The sequence below is a fragment of the Bos taurus genome, chromosome 23 (assembly GCF_002263795.3).
Source record: "Bos taurus isolate L1 Dominette 01449 registration number 42190680 breed Hereford chromosome 23, ARS-UCD2.0, whole genome shotgun sequence".
Classification (NCBI taxonomy): domain Eukaryota; kingdom Metazoa; phylum Chordata; class Mammalia; order Artiodactyla; family Bovidae; genus Bos; species Bos taurus.
This window is the reverse complement of record NC_037350.1, coordinates 8,856,439-8,873,474: the sequence shown is the minus strand read 5'-3', so window position 1 is coordinate 8,873,474 and position 17,036 is coordinate 8,856,439. Positions and strand designations below refer to the sequence as shown.

Here is a 17,036-nt window from a genome sequence, read left to right as displayed (position 1 = left end):
GAGGATAAATTCAGACTCACAAATCCACGAAAACTTCGCTCTTCTTTGGCTTTGATTAAGAAAATGTCTGCTTCCTCAGAGCTCAGCCCCTTCTGCGTCCTGCTGGTCTGAATACAGGCACCAGAAGAGCCCTCTTGAGGCTCTACGACTCTGCCTGGCTCTGCGTCCACTTACCAGACTCCAAGAGCATCACGAAGCTCTCACTGCCGTCACTGTCCACTGAAATCCGGTCTTCAGGGCCACTGTTATCCAACGAGACGCCATCAAATGACTGCTGGGATACTGTCCTCTTCATGGAGAAAAATCGGAGTCGGGCAGCACCTCCACTTACGGGGGCTGCCGCCCCTTCGTCTACCTTGGCCACAGGCTCCCTGTTTGAAAAACAAAAACAGAAACCACGAATGTGGCTTAGGAGGCACATTGTTTCATTCCCTTGCAAAACCCACCCTTTTCAGCCCAGACAACTACTGTAAGCATAAACTTTGAGGTCAACTATTACCTTCTGTAGAAGGGGGTCACACCATTTTTCAACTGCTGGGCCTTTCTGAACCCTCCTATTCCAGCATTTCAAACTGCACAGGCAGTTCTCCCATGTCAAATGTCAAGGTTATTCAGGATTATCCTATCTATAGCAGAGACCTACTACCTACAGCCCTGGTGCTTATGAGTTGTACCCAAAGCCATTCCTCAAGCATTTACTGAGTAACTTCTGCATACAAAGCACCACACAAGACACAGGGCAGTGGTGGCCAGTGACAAATAAGACACCCTCCCTGTCCTCAAAAAATGTGTATTCTATCAGGAGACAGGGGACTATACACAAATAACATTACACGGTAATAAGTCACACACTGTAAGAGGGACAGGGATACAAGCCAAAGGCTAGCCAATGCCAAAAAAAGGGAAACGATGAAAAGAAGGGGATCAGGAATGGCTCTGAGGAAAGAGATGATGTGTGAGGTGGTCCTTGAAAGACTGTGAAGGAGACAGCACAGAGGGCCTTCCGTGGGGAAGAATCAGCCTGAACAAAGTTGTTGCACCAGAAAACAAAAGGTACCCTGCAGACTAGCAAGCAGCGTAGCTCAGCTGGAGCACAGGCTTTGCTGGGGAAGAGCAACAGAAGTCAAAGTTAGAAGGTTTCTTTAAAGAAACTTGTAAAGACCTTTTGAGTCCACCCTCCTATGATACAGGTGAAGAAACTGACTCAGTTTCAGCTAAAGGTAGAATTAAGAAGAACCCAAGTCTCCTAACTTCTTGCTAAGTGCTCTTTTCACTTAACCACATGAGTTGCAGCCAGATCATAGGAAACCCTGGATAGAAGACAATGCATGAAAGTGCTCTGAAAACTATGACGTGTAGGAGAGAGATGAGAAATCTCTGTACTGTCCACTCAATATTGCTATGTCGCTAAAACTGCTCTAGAAAATAGTCTATTTTTAAAAAAATATAATGTGCCATATGGATATATCACAATAATTGATAATACCACACTAAGAAGTTCAAACTCAACTCAGAAAAAAGAAAAGGCCAGAAGGGTTTAGAATAGGGAAATAATAGGATTACACCTGTGTTTTAGGAAGTCTGACCTGCCTTTTTCAAATAAGCTAGAGATGGAAAGACATCCAACAAGAAAATCAACCAACAGTTTACTAAAATACTCCACCTGTGGGAGCAGACAGGAAAAACTGATGTGAGACTCCCTAGAGCCCTATACTCAGAGTCACCCTCCTAGGAGCATTAGTATCTAAAGGAGAATTTATTAAAAAGTAACTTCTCAGGCTTCATCTCAGACCTCCTGGAAGAGGAACTCTGAGGGTAGGGCTCAGCACTCTGTGTTTTAACAAGCCTCCAGATGATTCTGAAGTATGACTAAATTTAAAAGTATGGTCAGAACCTGACAAATGCCTGGAAAAGGCAGAGCTTGAATGAGCAGGAGAATGAGGCCACCCAAAAAATAAAGAAAAAAAGAGCTGGTCTGGGATAAGGAATTTAGTTTTACACATGTGAGGTTCAAGGCACCCCTGGAGAGCCATGTGGAACTATGTGCAGTAGATAGTTTTAAAGGAACAGCAGGGGAGGGAAGGAAATCAGGACTGAAAATAAGGACTCTTGCAGAAGTGAGTCAATGGACAAAATAACCAAGAGAGAAAGTACAGCTGACCCTTGAACATCACAGGTTTGAACTGCACAGGTGCACTTATATGTATTCTTTTCTCAACAGTACAGATTTTAGTACTACAGGGCTTCCCAGGTGGCTCAGTGGTAAAGAATCCACCTGCAATGTAGGAGATGCAGGTTCAGTCCCTGAGTCAGGAAGATCCCCTGGAGAAGGAAATCGCAACCCACTCCAGCATTCTTGCCTGGGAAATCCCATGGACAGAGGCGCCTGGCGGGCTACAGTCCATGGGGTCGCAAAGAGCTGGGCATGCCTCAGTGACTGAGCATGCACACACAGGACTACATGGTCTACAGTTACCTGAATCTATGGATGCGCTGAAACCACAGATATGCAGGAACCATTCTACAGGTAAGGCCAACTACAAGTTACATGCAGATTTTCAACTGCACAGAGATTCAGTGCCCCTAACTCCCATATTGTTCAAGAGTTAACAAAATGTATTCAAAAATGCAAAGTGATCTAAATCTGAACGTTTGGCAAATTCATCTTAAATGAATGAAGAACCTTAAATTGTTTAAGGTTTAAAAGAACCTTTAAACAACTTAAAAGAACCTTAAAACGTTCGTAGTGTGTGACCCGATAATTCCACTTCCTAGGTTTTATTCTAATAAAATCTTTATTCTAAAGATTTTATTGTATTCTAAAATAAAAGATTGAGATATGAATAAAGAGTCATGTTCATAAAAATAAGAACATTTAACACAGCATTGGTTTCACCAGAGAAAAAAGTAGAACCAGACTAAACAACCCCGCAAGCCTAGATTGTGAACTGGATGAATAAATTATAATGTATCTATTTGCAAGAATATAATAAACCAATTCACCAAAGAATTGATGCTTTTGAACTGTGGTGTTGGAGAAGACTCTTGAGAGTCCCTTGGACTGCAAGGAGATCAAACCAGTCAATCCTAAAGGAGATCAGTCCTGAAAATACATTGGAAGTACTAATGTTGAAGCTGAAGCTCCAATACTTTGGTCACCTGATGAGAAGAACTGACTCATTGGAAAAGAACCTGATGCCGGGAAAGACTGAAGGCAGGAGGAGAAGGGGACGACAGAGGATGAGATGGTTGGATGGCATCAGCGACTTGATGGACATGAGTTTGAGCAACCTCCAGGAGTTGGTGAAAGACAGGAAAGCCTGGCGTGCTACAGTCCATGGGGTCACAAGGAGTCAGACACAACTGAGCAACAACAAAAATAGGGCAATTAAAAATTATATATTCAAGTACTTCATGAATGGGAATCTTAAACAAAGTGAATAAAAGTGGGAATTTTCTATATTCTATAGAAATAACATAATCCTATTAAAAAAATTGTGCAAACATGTACAAGCATTCACATGGACACATAAATACATGTATAAAATCTGGAAGATTCGAAAGTCAATGAGGGCTAGCTCTGGATAGTGTCGGGCTTTCCAGGTCCAGCTAGTGGTGAAGAACCTGCCTGCCAGTGCAGAAGACATAAGAGACACAGGTTCAATCCCTGGGTCGGGAAGATCCCCTGAAGGAGGGCATGGCAACCCACTCCAGTATTGTTGCCCGGAGAATCCCACGGACAGAGGAGCCTTTGCAGGTCGCAGAGTCGACACGACTGCAGCAACTGAGCACGTCACGCACGCACTGGATAGTGTCATTACAGTGACTTTTATGTTTGCTTCTTCATTCTTTTATTTTCTACATATCGACAAAATGAACACAAATTATTTTGATAATTTTTCAGTGGGGTGGGCGCCATGCCATGTGGCATGTAGGATCTTAGTTCCCCAACCACAGACTGAACCCGGGCTCTTTATGGTGGAAACATGGAGTCTTAATCACTGGACCACCAAAGAAGACCCCATTTTTATAATTTAAAAAATAAAACGATGATAAAAGTGATCAGAATATGGATAGCCTAGTGCCTTGGAACAGTTACATTTATAGGATAAAAGGAAGAAGAGAGCAGCCAAGGAAAAAGATGACTACTTCAGAGAAGTGTGAGTAACTGCGCAGGGTTACAAACACTCAGGATGGACTGACTGGAAGGGCTGGAGTCCTGGAGAAAGTGGACTGAGAAAAGGCCGCCAGCCTGGGCAGTGGGGAAGTCGGTGCTGGTGTTTGAACGAGCCCGTGTCACACACACCTTTCTTTTCTCCTTTCACCTCCCTCTGTCCCCAGCCCTCGCCCATCTGCATTTGGTAAAGGCAGCACCTTTGGTGACTGGGAGTTCAGGCTCTCAATCCTCACCCCAACACTCACAAGCTGTGTGATCTTGAGTAAGTTTGTTACCTCTCTGAGCCTCAGTTTCCTCATCTGTAAAATGGGGAGTGATATTAGTTCCTTGCTTATAGGGTTCTTATAATTCATTGGGTTAATATTGTAATATTTAGGACAGTTTCTGACACATAGAAAGCAGTCAATAAATCTTGCCTAGTATTATTATATAATTTATCTTTTAAGCTTTCCTTCTCTTTCCTCCTAGGCTATCTTGGCCAAGCAGGAAGAAGCCCACTTGCAGGCTTTGCTTTGAGACCAATTTAAGAAAATCCTCTTAAACAAAAGTCTAAAGCCATTGATCTTCTCAGCAAAGATTTTCCATAGTTCTCATCATCCTTTCTGAAAGCACAGACACTCGTGGAAAAAATCTATGCCTTCCCTCCCTTCCGACTGCACATTTCTGTGTTTTCTGCTCACTCCCTACTATAGCCCCAATGCCTAATGCAGGGCCTCGTGCACAGTAAGGGCTCAGAAAATATTTGTGACATGAATGGATGAAATTCTCCCCTCTTTATTACCCTGGCAGATATTGATAGGTGTACCACAAAGAGCAAATCCAAAGCTCCAGCTTTTCAATGTATAAAAGACAGGATCCAGCTTTTCAATGTATAAAAGACAGGGCTCTGGTCTCTGAAGCCTCCATTTCCTCAGCTATAAATTGGGCTATGAACATCTGCAGCAAACTCCACAGACTATTGTGGGATTACATCAAACAAAATATTACCCAAGGGCCCACAGAAAAGAATAAAATATCATACTGGCATTATTATTCTGATACAGTATATCTGTATCAACAATAGGGAATCAGTGAAAGAGATAACTTGATGCTACGAAACAATAAATGTTGACTTGAAAATTGCCCAAGACCAGACTAAGATACATGGAGGCATGTGAAAATTCATGGGATTATGTTATTTTATTATAATTCTGGGTTCTTCCCCATCACAGGATTAGATGTAGTCCTGAAAATAAAATCTCTCTGACTGAAATACCTATTATCCTCTAAATACCTGAAAGTTCCTCTGCTGCTCTCCAGGCAACTCTGAAAACTAAAGCCTTTGCCACATTAACTAGCCCATTTTACACACACTCCTGGACTACAGGCACTTCCCAGTCTACAAATGTGCATGGCAGGAGGCCTGAGCCCCGTAGCCAAAGCTAGAAGGAAAAGATGAAGTGACTGAGGGAGGCAGAGAACCACTCACTTGGCTGGGGGCAGAGACAGCATCTTGTGCATGGTGGAGGTCATTCGGTCTCTGCCCAGACTGAAGGCATCCTTGGTCAGTGACATAGCTTCCTTGGTGAAGTCCATGGTGGCATGCAGTGCCTCCTTGGTGGCATCCTTGGTCATGTGAATAGCACTTGATAATTCTCCTTCTTTGTTCTTCAAGGGGATGAGCTCACCCTGTCCATTCAGACCAGAATCCCTGCTCCCTGGGGGCTTCAACGCAGCTGGTGAGTCAGATGCTTGGGCTCTGCTTGGTCTCTTGGCCTGTAAGGAATCAACTGCCTTGTGGCCCTTCCCTGCCTCCTGCTGGGCAAGAGAACCTGCACCCTGTACTTCTCCGTTGCTGTGGAGAGGCAATGGCCTGTCCTGGGATGCATCCAGATGTTCAATGCCACTGTCTTCCAGAACCTTCTCGGGGCTTGCTGGGCCCTGTTCTGAGGAGGCGTCAGACTTCAGCTCCCGGTCCTCTGAAGGAGACAGCTCTGAATCTATCAGGCTGGTAGTATCTGAACCCTCAGAGTCAGCCTCATCAGCCCCAGGGGGAGGATGCATGAGCAGAACCACCTCCGCGCTGGGAAAGAGGACGCCAATGCAGGCTGTCTGGTCCTGCAGGGGAGCCCCAGTCATGGCCTCTGTATCCTTAGTCAGCTGCTCCTGAAGATCCTGAAGCACCTCCTTCAGGCGAAGGAGGGCCAGGTACTGGTAGTGGTCGAGCCGCAGGCAGATGTGCGCAGGGGAGTGCACAAGCATGTGCACGCCCGCCGTGTCCTCCAGCTCCATCAGAGGCCCGTTGCTGTCCACACCGCCGCTGCCTTCTTTTGGGATCTCCATGACTTCCGGAAGGCCTGACAGGCTTTTCAAATCATGCTCAGTCTTTGACCTCTGATGGGACACAGTGTCAGGGGCCAGGGCCTCAGAATGGACAGGACTGCCAAAGCTGGCGGACGGTTTCAGTCTCCCTTCTGTGGCCATACGCAGCTTTCGTGCCTGTGCTTGTTGCCAGCGGAGGGGCAGGCAGGCCCAAATGGACAAGGGGAAGGCGGCCACAAAATTCAAGGTGTGGCCTTTGAAGTTCTCTGTTCCCTCAAAGTCCAAGGAGATCTGGGTGAAGTGGATGGACCAGAGGTCCTGGGAAGCTTTAAGCCTCTGAGGAGGGAGAACACTAGACTGAGGGAGGCAGGAATCCATCTGGAAGGCGTGATCCATAAAAAACATGTGCAGAAAGCTGAAGCCGCCTGGTACCTTGGGAAACTGAACATAACTGGAATGAAAGAACTCAGTAGCAGCAAAACCCCGGAAGAGACTCTGGAGGTCTGGACAGCTACAGTATGGAGCGTGACGTGTATTGGTGGCAGTCATGCCTGATGCACAGAGGACAAGGGACTGGGGACGATGCAACACAGCCCGCTCTCTCTTCTCCAGCGGGAAGCTCACCTTCAGAGAGAAAATGAAACCCAGTTCAGAACGGCCAGCTGAGCATCTCTGCAACCCACCATTAACACACGCATGTCGGACCATTTGGGTTGTAAAACTGCTTTTCTTCTTTCTATCCAATGGGCAGAGCAGAACCTTGAATTACAGTCATGGTAGAAATGCAACTGTGGCTGCCAATAGGGAACAGAAATCCCACTCTCTACCTTACCTTCAACCAGAAGGCATCCAGGCGGATGTCCAGATGTTCATCTTTCTGGCTGGAACCTTCCAGCTTGTAGATAGCTTTGAACTGCTCCAAGCTGCGGTACAAATCCAGGCAGAAGAGGTTTCCCCAGAGTAAGCTGGCAGGATCCATAGTAAATGTCAGACCATTCACCTGAATGTAAAGATTGGGACAGGGAACTGGAAAGCAGAGAAAAAGAATTGCCGCAAATGAAGTAACTGCTTGACTCTTACTTACCAGCTAATATTCATTTTATTATCAAGAGAGCAAAGGTATCGGACTTCGCTGGTGGTCCAGTGGTTAAGAGTCCACCTGCCAATGTAGGGGACTCAGGTTTGATCCCCAGTGCCAGAAGGTCCCACACGCCAGAGGGCAACTAAGCCCATGTGCCACAACTACTGAGCCGCGCACCCAGAACCTGTGCTCCGCAACGAGAGAAGCAACGACGAGAAGTCCCTGCACTGAAGCAGACAGCAGCCTCTGCTCGCCTAGAGGAAGCCCACACACCGCCACAGAGCCCAGCACAGCCAAAAATACATACATTTAAAAAAAGAGAGAGCCAAGGAATCTTCTGGGCAGAGTTTTCAACAAAAGTGTGCCACACTAACTCAAACACCTAAAACTCCTAACAAACAGAATAGGAACAGAGACTCCAAGGCTGACTAATGTGAACAGGATGAGTTAGACGGGAGGAAATGACCAGGGCAGATGCTTACCTGGCAGCTCCTGATTATCAGGGAAGTAATACTCTGTGAACTCAATATGAATGGCAGAGACCTGAGTAGGGAGGTTGTGAAGATTCCGACTGCAGGACAGGAGTGTCGAAGGCTTCTTACTTGGCTGTCCAGCTGTTGAAACCTAGGCAACCACAAGTGGCTGTTAGCATCCGTACCACACCCCAAACAGAATTTCCAGCTTCCTCTGAGGTAGGATAAAGCTTCTATAATTAATTCTTCCAGTGTCTGTCACGGGGAATAGAGTGATTTTCACATGGATGCCAGGCATTCTCACACCTGACAAACACGATCTGTGAGTTCATCTTTCTCATGAAAGGTTTGTAGTGGGGTATTCAAAGGAATTATATCAGACCATTGTATCTACTGTGGGCAAGAATCCCTTAAAAGAAATGGAGTAGCCCTCATAGTTAACAAGAGTCCGAAATGCAGTAAGTAGGTACAATCTCAAAAACAACAGAATGATCTCTGTTCATTTCCAAGGCAAACCATTCAATATCACAGTAATTTAAGTCTATGCCAAAGAAGCTGAAGTTGAATGGTTCTATGAAGACCTACAAAACATTCTAGAACTAACACCAAAAATAGATGTCCTTTTCATCATAAGAGGACTAGAATACAAAAGTAGGAAGTCAATACTTGGAATAACAAGAAAGTTTGAGCCTGGAGTACAGAATGAAGCAGCGCAAAGGCTAAGAGAGTTTTTCCAAGAGCATACACTGGTCATAGCAAACACCCTCTTCCAACAACACAAGAGAAGACTCTACACATGGACATCACCAGATGGCCAATACCAAAATCAGATTGATTATAGTCTTTGCAGCCGAAGATGAAGAAGCTCTATACACAGTCAGCAGAAACAAGACCAGGAGCTAACTGTGGCTCAGATCATGAACTCCTTATTGCCAAATTCAGACTTAAATTGAAGAAAGTAGGGAAAACCACTAGACCATTCAGGTATGACTTAAATCAAATCCTTTACAATTATACAGAGGAAGTGACAAATAGATTCAAGGGATTAGATCTGATAGATAGAATGCCTGAAGAACTATGGACGGAGGTTCATAAAACTGTACAGGAGGCAGTGATCAAAACCATCCCCAAGAAGAAGAAATTCAAAAAGGCAAAACAGTTGTCTGAGGAGGCCTTACAAATAGCTGAGAAAAGAAGAGAAGTGAAAGGCAAAGAAGAAAAGGAAAGATACATCCATCTGAATGCAGAGTTCCAAAGAATAGCAAGGAGAGATAAGAAAACCTTCCTCAGTGATCACTGCAAAGAAATAGAGCAAAACAATAGAATGGGAAAGACTACAGATCTCTTCAAGAAAATCAGAGATACCAAGGGAACATTTCCTGCAAAGATGGGCTCAATAAAGGACAGAAATGGTATGGACCTAACAGAAGCAGAAGATATTAAGAAGAGGTGGCAAGAATACACAGAAAAACTATACAAAAAAATATCTCAATGACCCAGATAACCATGATGGTGTGATCACTCACGTAGAGCCAGACATCCTGGAATTTGAAGTCAAGTGGGCCTTAGGAAGCATCACGATGAACAAAGCTAGTGGAGGTGATAGAATTCCAACTGATCTATTTCAAATCCTAAAAAGATGATACTGTGAAAGTGCTCCACTCAATATGCCAGCAAATTTGGAAAACTCAGCAGTGGCTACAGGACTGGAAAAAGTCAGTTTTCATTCCAATCCCAAAGAAAGGCAATGCCAAAGAGTGTTCAAACTACCACACAATTGTACTCATCTCACATGCTAGCAAAGTAATGCTCAAAATTCTCCAAGCTAGGCTTCAACAGTATGTGAACCGAGAACTTTCAGACGTTCAAGCTGGATTTAGATAATGCAGAGGAACCAGAGATCAAATTGCTAACATCCGTTGGATCATAGAAAAAGCAAGAGAATTCCAGAAAAACATCTACCTCTGCTTTATTGACTGTGCTAAAGCTTTTGACTGTGTGGATCACAACAAACTGTGGAAAATTCTGAAAGAGATGGGAATACCAGACCACCTTACCTGCCTCCTGAGAAATCTGTATGCGGGTCAAGAAGCAATAGTTAAAAGCAGATATGAACAATGAACTGGTTCCTAATTGGGAAAGGAGTACGTCAAGGCTGTATATTGTCACTTGGCTTATTTAACTTATATGTAGAGTACATCATGCAAAATACTGGACTAGATGAAGCACAAGCTGGAATCAAGATTGCCATGAGAAATATCAATACCTCAGATACATAGATGATACCAGCCTTAAGGCAGAAAGCAAAGAGAAACTAAAGAGCCTCTTGATGAAAGTGAAAGAAGAGAGTGAAAAAGCTGGCTTAAAACTCAACATTTGAAAAACTAAGATCAAAACAAAAAGAAAAAAAATGAAAAAAAAACAAAAAGAAAAAAAAAATTAAAAAACAAAAAGAAAAATCAAAAAAAAAAAAAAAAGATCATGGCATCTGGTCCCATCACTTCTCACTTCATGACAAAGAGATGGGGAAAAAATGGAAACAGTGACAGACTGTTTTCTTGGGCTCCAAAGTCACTGCAGATGGTGACTGCAGCCATGAAATTAAAAGATGCTTGCTCCTTGGAAGAAAAGCTATGACAAACCTACACAGCATATTAAAAAGCAGAGACATGAATGAATGAACTGCTTCCCCGCCTTTGCAGCCCTGTTTCCCCATATCATGGGCTCCTTACCTGGTGGATGTCCAAGTCATCCACCCTTATGACCAAACAGCTAGAGCGCAGGCGGTTCCATGCTGGAGGCCGAAAGACTGTCTGCCGGCCCTGAGAAGGGCTTCTTTCTAGGGGGCTCTTTCGAGGACTGGAGAAAGAATCTAAGTAAAAATAAGAAGGTGGGAAAGAGATTCAGATACACTCAGTTCTCATTAACAGAACTCAGAAAGTAAAAACTCTTAAGATCATTAATAGTACGTGTAGAAAAGAGCTTGTCAACACTGGCAAGCTTCTGGAGGGAACTCAAAAATCATCTTCTCCTTCAGACCAAGGCAACAGAGATGAACACGGAATAGATATGTTAACAGCCGCTCTTCCACATTGCAGCTCTGCCTGGAGACAAACAGGACCCATAAAGAAAAAAAGTCATGAATGTCTCTTGGTGCAATAAAGTTAGCATAATTAGCCAGGCCAGTGCTTTATTGCCACTGTATACTCAAAAGGCAAATATCAAGTGACAGAGTTACGGGATTCCTCCAGCTCCTCATAACCCACCTGCTTTCCTCCGGAAGGAAGAGTCTGCCCCCAGGTGCCAGGGTGGTTTCAGATCTGTCTCCTGGTGCCACTTCTCCATCTTACTCTGAAATTCTGTCACCAGCCTCTGGGCCCACTGGCCTCGGGTCTCCATGGCCTCACAGTGACGCACCCAGTGTTTGCAGCTATCACCTGTGCAACAAGGCAAAAAGATTTCAGCCTAAGATCATGATCCAATGTCTTAATTATTCTTTTCCATTGGTATAGCTTTCCACAGTTCAGAATCTGATCCCTTACCACCAATCCAAAATTCTCTAAGATAAGAAAAAATTATCCAGTGAGAGCACTCAAGTTCTTCTGGATTCTGTATGTGATTTTTCCTAAGCCTCCCTAAAGGCCAGCTGCTGACTGCTGCATCTTTGACCATGGACCACTGGAAAGGCTCTAAAATTAGTGGAAGTGAGGGGCAGAGCACAGAATCAAATGCCACATCTCAGGCACTGCTTCCCCTCCTACTTCTCATCAATGATAAAGAGTCATCAACAGCAGACCCCACAAGTTTCCAGAGATGTCCTCTTGAAAAAAGACTACAGCCAACACCTCTCTGAGCCTGTGCTGCAATCCCAGGCAACCTTCTGCTGGACAATCAGGGGTGAACTCAGGCATCAGTCTTCAACACCTCAGCCACACTAAAACTGCACGCATTCAGCCTTCTCCTACCTGCCCAGTGGAAGGGGTAATAGTCGAATGCCATCTTGCGAAAGGTTAGCTGCATTGCACCACCCATGAGTCTGTTTGCAGAGACACCTACAAAGACAAATAATGGTGAAAAGTAGCATAAGAAACAAAGAGGCCTAAACACCACTTGAAGCACTGAAAAGTCCTCCTGAAGGTCAGCTCCCAGGCCTGGCTGATTCATAAGTGCAGCCAACAGGCTATGATGGTAGGTGATTTGCAAGGCTGAGCTATCCTCTTTTGAACTGCAAAGTATATACTCTAAAATTTGTTTGTTTTAGAAAAGCATATTCCATTGTCTCTGTAAATGGCTGCCCGATATCCAGAGAGGCAAAAGCAGCAGCAAAGCTCAGGATTCCAGAATTCCAATCTTAGGTCTCCCACAGGCACACCTGACAACGTTGACTGACTGGTTCCCCCAAACCCGGCAATACCAGTACCGCTGCCTCTCAATACAACTCCTGGAGAGGCATAAGCCAAACTCTCCAACAAACAGGGACCAATGTTATTTCCTTCCATATCTTAGCTAAAACTGTGATATCGGACAGTCATTATTACACACTGCACATACAAAGAATGATGGAACACAAAACCACTGCACTAACAAGGACATTATAAACAGACAGAAGAGTGTACACAAATTGAAGTTTGTCTGCAATTGGTCAAATATTCTATTGTAGATCCTGAATTCAATTCTGACTAAATGAATGAACTTTCCATGTTTCTATCTTATCTCTCCAACTGGACTCTAAGCACAGTAAGAACAGGGACTATTTCTTCTCCATATGTGTGATGAAGAACACTTGTCCTGTTCTGCACTTCCATCCTATCCCTTCCTCCCTATTTCCAGGAAAGGGAAATACTGTGGGACCATCTAGCTGTCAGCTGGTGCACCTACAATCAGGGAGTCATTTCCATCCAATCTAGGTACTACCACCCCAAGTTCTGGACTATTCACCATCCTACCAAGAGGTAAACCTACACCAATGTTACTGCTGCTCAACCTTTTTGTCATAATTAGTACCTCTTAGGAGCCTGTTGCGGAGGAGCCTGGTAGGCTGTAGTCCGTGGGGTCGCTAACAGTCGGACACGACTGAGCGACTTCATTTTCACTTTTCACTTTCATGCATTGGAAAAGGAAATGGCAAGCCACTCCAGTGTTCTTGCCTGGAGAATCCCAGGGATGGGGGAGCCTGGTGGGCTGCCGTCTCTGGGGTCACACAGAGTCGGACACAACTGAAGTGACTTAGCAGCAGCAGGAGCCTGTTTAGATGTTTTTTACCTCACTGCCCCTTCCCTATGAAATTTAATACTACAGATACACTGTATATCATACGTACTAAAGCTTATTCCTTTTATTCAATGCAAGGTTAAGAAAGACTGAATAATTTTTTTAAGTTAAAAGATTTGGGACTTCCCTGGTGGTCCAGTGGTTAAGGCTCCACACTACCAGTGCAGGGGGCATGGGCTCAGTCCCTGGTTGGGGAAGATCCTACATGCCATGTGGACAAATAAATAAATAAATAATTTTTTTAAGTAAAATTAAAGATTTAAAGCTATTAATATTGAATTTAATTTTGTATTTACTGAGTAACTTTTAAGGTAATTTATTTCTGATATAAATTATAATGTGTAGAACCATGTATGCATTTTAGCAATTTATATAAATACATAAGTGATATAATCAGATTATTAGTTATTCAAAATTATCTTTGAAATAAACAAAAATTTTTAATTAATTTCTTACAATTATTTTTCATTAACCTTTAACTTTCACTTAATATGAGAAAATAACTTTTGGCTTAACTTTGTTGTTATTGAGTCACTAAGTTGTGTCCGACTCTTCGCTTAACTAGGTGCTAGATATTCATTCAGATGGTGTCAATATTTTCTCAACACAATTAAATTACTGACTTGTTGAACAATTTGTGGAATTAAATAATAAAATATAAACTATTTTTATTTAATTCTCAAAGTTCAAATTACAAAAGTACTAAGCATTAATGGGAATTCCCTGGCAGTCCAATGGTTAAGACTCTGCATTTCCATTGCAGGGGGTACATGTTCAATTCCTAGACAGGGAACTAAGATCTTGCATACCACATGGCATGGCCAAAAAAAAAAAAAAAAATACCCTAAGGATTAAATATAAACAACACTGATGAGGCAACCAGTGGCAGCCAAGAAATATATACAAGCCACCTCTCACCATCTGACTTTGAGATCAAGGACTTTCAAGACTCAAAGTCCGCTAATCACAGCCACCTATTTGCCATAGTTTATAGCCCTAATCTTCCATGAACTCAATATCAACGTTGCTCATATGATACCCAAGAAAACTCAATAAGAGAAATTAAATACTAAGGAATAAAATTTTGTGAAATAGAGTTAAGCACTGTTATAGCTAAGATTTTTTTCATCCCTGATCCTCACCAAAAAACCAATTTTCAATGTCCAGAACAGGCATGCATCAAGACAGAAAGCTCAGTGGTTGTTCAGAGCTGCAAAATGGGGACTGGCAGCTAGTGGGTACAGAGTTTCTCTTAGGGATGACAAAAATGTTCTCAAATTAGATTGCAGTGATGATCACACAACCCTATGACTACACTTTAAAACACTGAGTTGTATATTCTAAATGGGTGAATGGTATGCTATGTGAATTCTACATCCATAAATATTATGTGCATGCTCAGTCATTTTTGACTCTTTGCAACCCTATGGACTATAGTACTGCAGGCCCTTCTGTCCATTGAATGTTCCCAGCAAGAATATTGCAGTGAGTTGCCACTTCCTTCCCCAAGGTATCTTCCCATGTGTGTCTCCTGCATCTCCTGCACTGCACGCAGATTTTTTGCCATTGAGCCACTGGGGCAGCCCATCAATAAATAAATATCTGTTTAAAAGAAAAGAGTGGATTTTTACTGCTGAGGGTGACAGCATCCCAGTTGAAAATGTATGACCTCGGCTGCTGGAGGGAGAGCATTTCACAGCCATGCTCCTATTGGATTTATTTGGAACTAAAAGAACAATCGACTACACAGACTGAACATATTAAAATATGATCTAGAATCAAAGAATTGAAATCAAATTACCAACTATCAACATATATAATTATAAACACATAATCATAGGTGACAAATAGTAAATAGTGTATATAAATGACTAAAATTCTCTAGTGAGATGGTGGGAAGAGGATAGCCTACCCTGAAGAGAGATAAAGAAAGCTTTGGCTCACAGCCCCTAACCTGAGGGAAATAATTAAAGAGGCAAATGACACTCTTTTCCTCATCAACAACTCACCTCCTCCTGGAAGCTGCTCCAGTTTGATTTTAAGAGACAGTGCTGCCCCACCCCAAGCCACCCTGTCCTCAATGACCTACAAAGTTTCCAACAACATCACCTCCAGTACCAAGGGATAGATAAGTGTGTTAGTCAGAGGCCCCAACATCCAGGCTATAGTGTCCTTAAAGAAAAAGCTGACAGATATAGCCGATCCCTAGAGCAGCACTGTCCAAAAGAACTTTCTGTGATGATGGACATCTTCTAGGGTTCATCAGTCAGTTCAGGCGCTCAGTCGTGTCCGACTCTTTGTCACGCCACCTAGGGTCCACAGATTACTTGTAATGTGACTGCCGCAAATGAGGAACTGAATTTTTAACTTTATTTAATTTTGATTTTAATTTAAATAGCCACACGTCTCTCTCTATTTGCTACCATATTGGACAGAGAGTTCTCAATTCAATTTAGTTCAGTCGCTCAGTCATGTCCGACTCTTTGCGACCCCATGAATCACAGCACTCCAGGCCTCCCTGTCCATCACCAACTCCTGGAGCTCTTACAGCAATGTTATCCAATAGAAATGTAACATAAGCCACATAATTAAAAATTTTCTAGTAGCTACATTAAAAAGGTTTTCTTTCAAAAAGTAAAAATAATTTTATTATTACACTTTAAACCAACATACTCCAAATATTATTACTTAACATGCAATCAATATGAAAATAATTACCAAGGTATTCTGCGTCTTTTTTTGTACTATATCTTTGAAATCCCACATGTATGTTACACTTGTGGGGTTTGGATCAGCAGGACTTGCCTGGTGGTCCAGTGGTTAAGACTCCATGTTTCCAACGCAGGGGGCATGGGTTTGATCCCTGGTTGGAGAACTAAGATGCCACACGCTGTATGGCATGGCAAAACAAAACTTCACTCAATTTGGATCAGCCCATATTTCAAGTGCCCATTAGTGGCTAGTGGCTGCCATACTGACCAGGACAACTCCAGACAACCTTAGAGCCCTTCCTATAACACGGTTCTTCCTTCTCCTTTCTTCCCAAATCCAAGGGGAAGAATCAAAGTCACAAGAACTCCTCATGTTCCTTGGCCTTTCACACAGTCATATGCCACGCCTGGGTATGGTTGGCTGGGCGTTCTCCCTCTGTCTCATGGAAAATGTCCCTAAAATCCACCGAGTAGATTAATTCAGCTTCATAAATAAATGGGGGCTTCAGGGAGGGCTAGCCATTCACATCTTAGTGTGGATTACAGAACCCTGCTACAGGAAGAAGACAGGGCTCTACACCCTCATCTAGCAAGAGGATGAAACTCTCCAAATGTATTTTTAATAAAGATTTCTGAAAGGAATCATAACAAAACAAAACTCCAAAGTCTTCATAGTAACACTTGGAAGAAATAACCGAACAAAATAATAATTGGTTTAGCAAAGAACCTTCAAAATGAGTGGGTAGCAAACCAGTGAGTGGCAGAAGCCATCTTTACCCTGTCACTGCTCCTTCAGCTCTTTCATCGTGGGAGTGCAGAGAGGCTAAGTCCTTTCAACACCAAGGCAGAGCAGAGCAAGCGGCAATGCAGCTTGGTGACCCAGGAATAAAAGGTAGGTTCCTCCAAGGAAGGTGAGTCTAAGTCTCATGAAGAGGCAAACACAACCTCCAGAGACGATAAGGCAGCCAGAGAACCAGCTACCACATGACAGCATCTAAACCCAGAGCTGGCAGCAAAGGGGA

At 43.3% G+C, this 17,036-nt stretch overlaps 1 protein-coding gene across 1 annotated transcript in view; it reads right to left on the bottom strand.

Annotated features, from left to right (window-relative positions):
* Window positions 1-17,036, bottom strand: part of BLTP3A (bridge-like lipid transfer protein family member 3A) — a 77,022-nt gene that overhangs the window by 13,562 nt on the left and 46,424 nt on the right. Inside the window, exons 9-15 of the mRNA XM_002697198.7 lie at window positions 11,998-12,084; window positions 11,299-11,469; window positions 10,765-10,904; window positions 8,042-8,183; window positions 7,311-7,504; window positions 5,646-7,102; window positions 175-371 (exon numbers count right to left, since the gene is read on the bottom strand). Of these exons, the coding sequence (XP_002697244.2) occupies window positions 175-371; window positions 5,646-7,102; window positions 7,311-7,504; window positions 8,042-8,183; window positions 10,765-10,904; window positions 11,299-11,469; window positions 11,998-12,084 (2,388 nt within the window). The remainder of the gene's footprint in view (window positions 1-174; window positions 372-5,645; window positions 7,103-7,310; window positions 7,505-8,041; window positions 8,184-10,764; window positions 10,905-11,298; window positions 11,470-11,997; window positions 12,085-17,036) is intronic.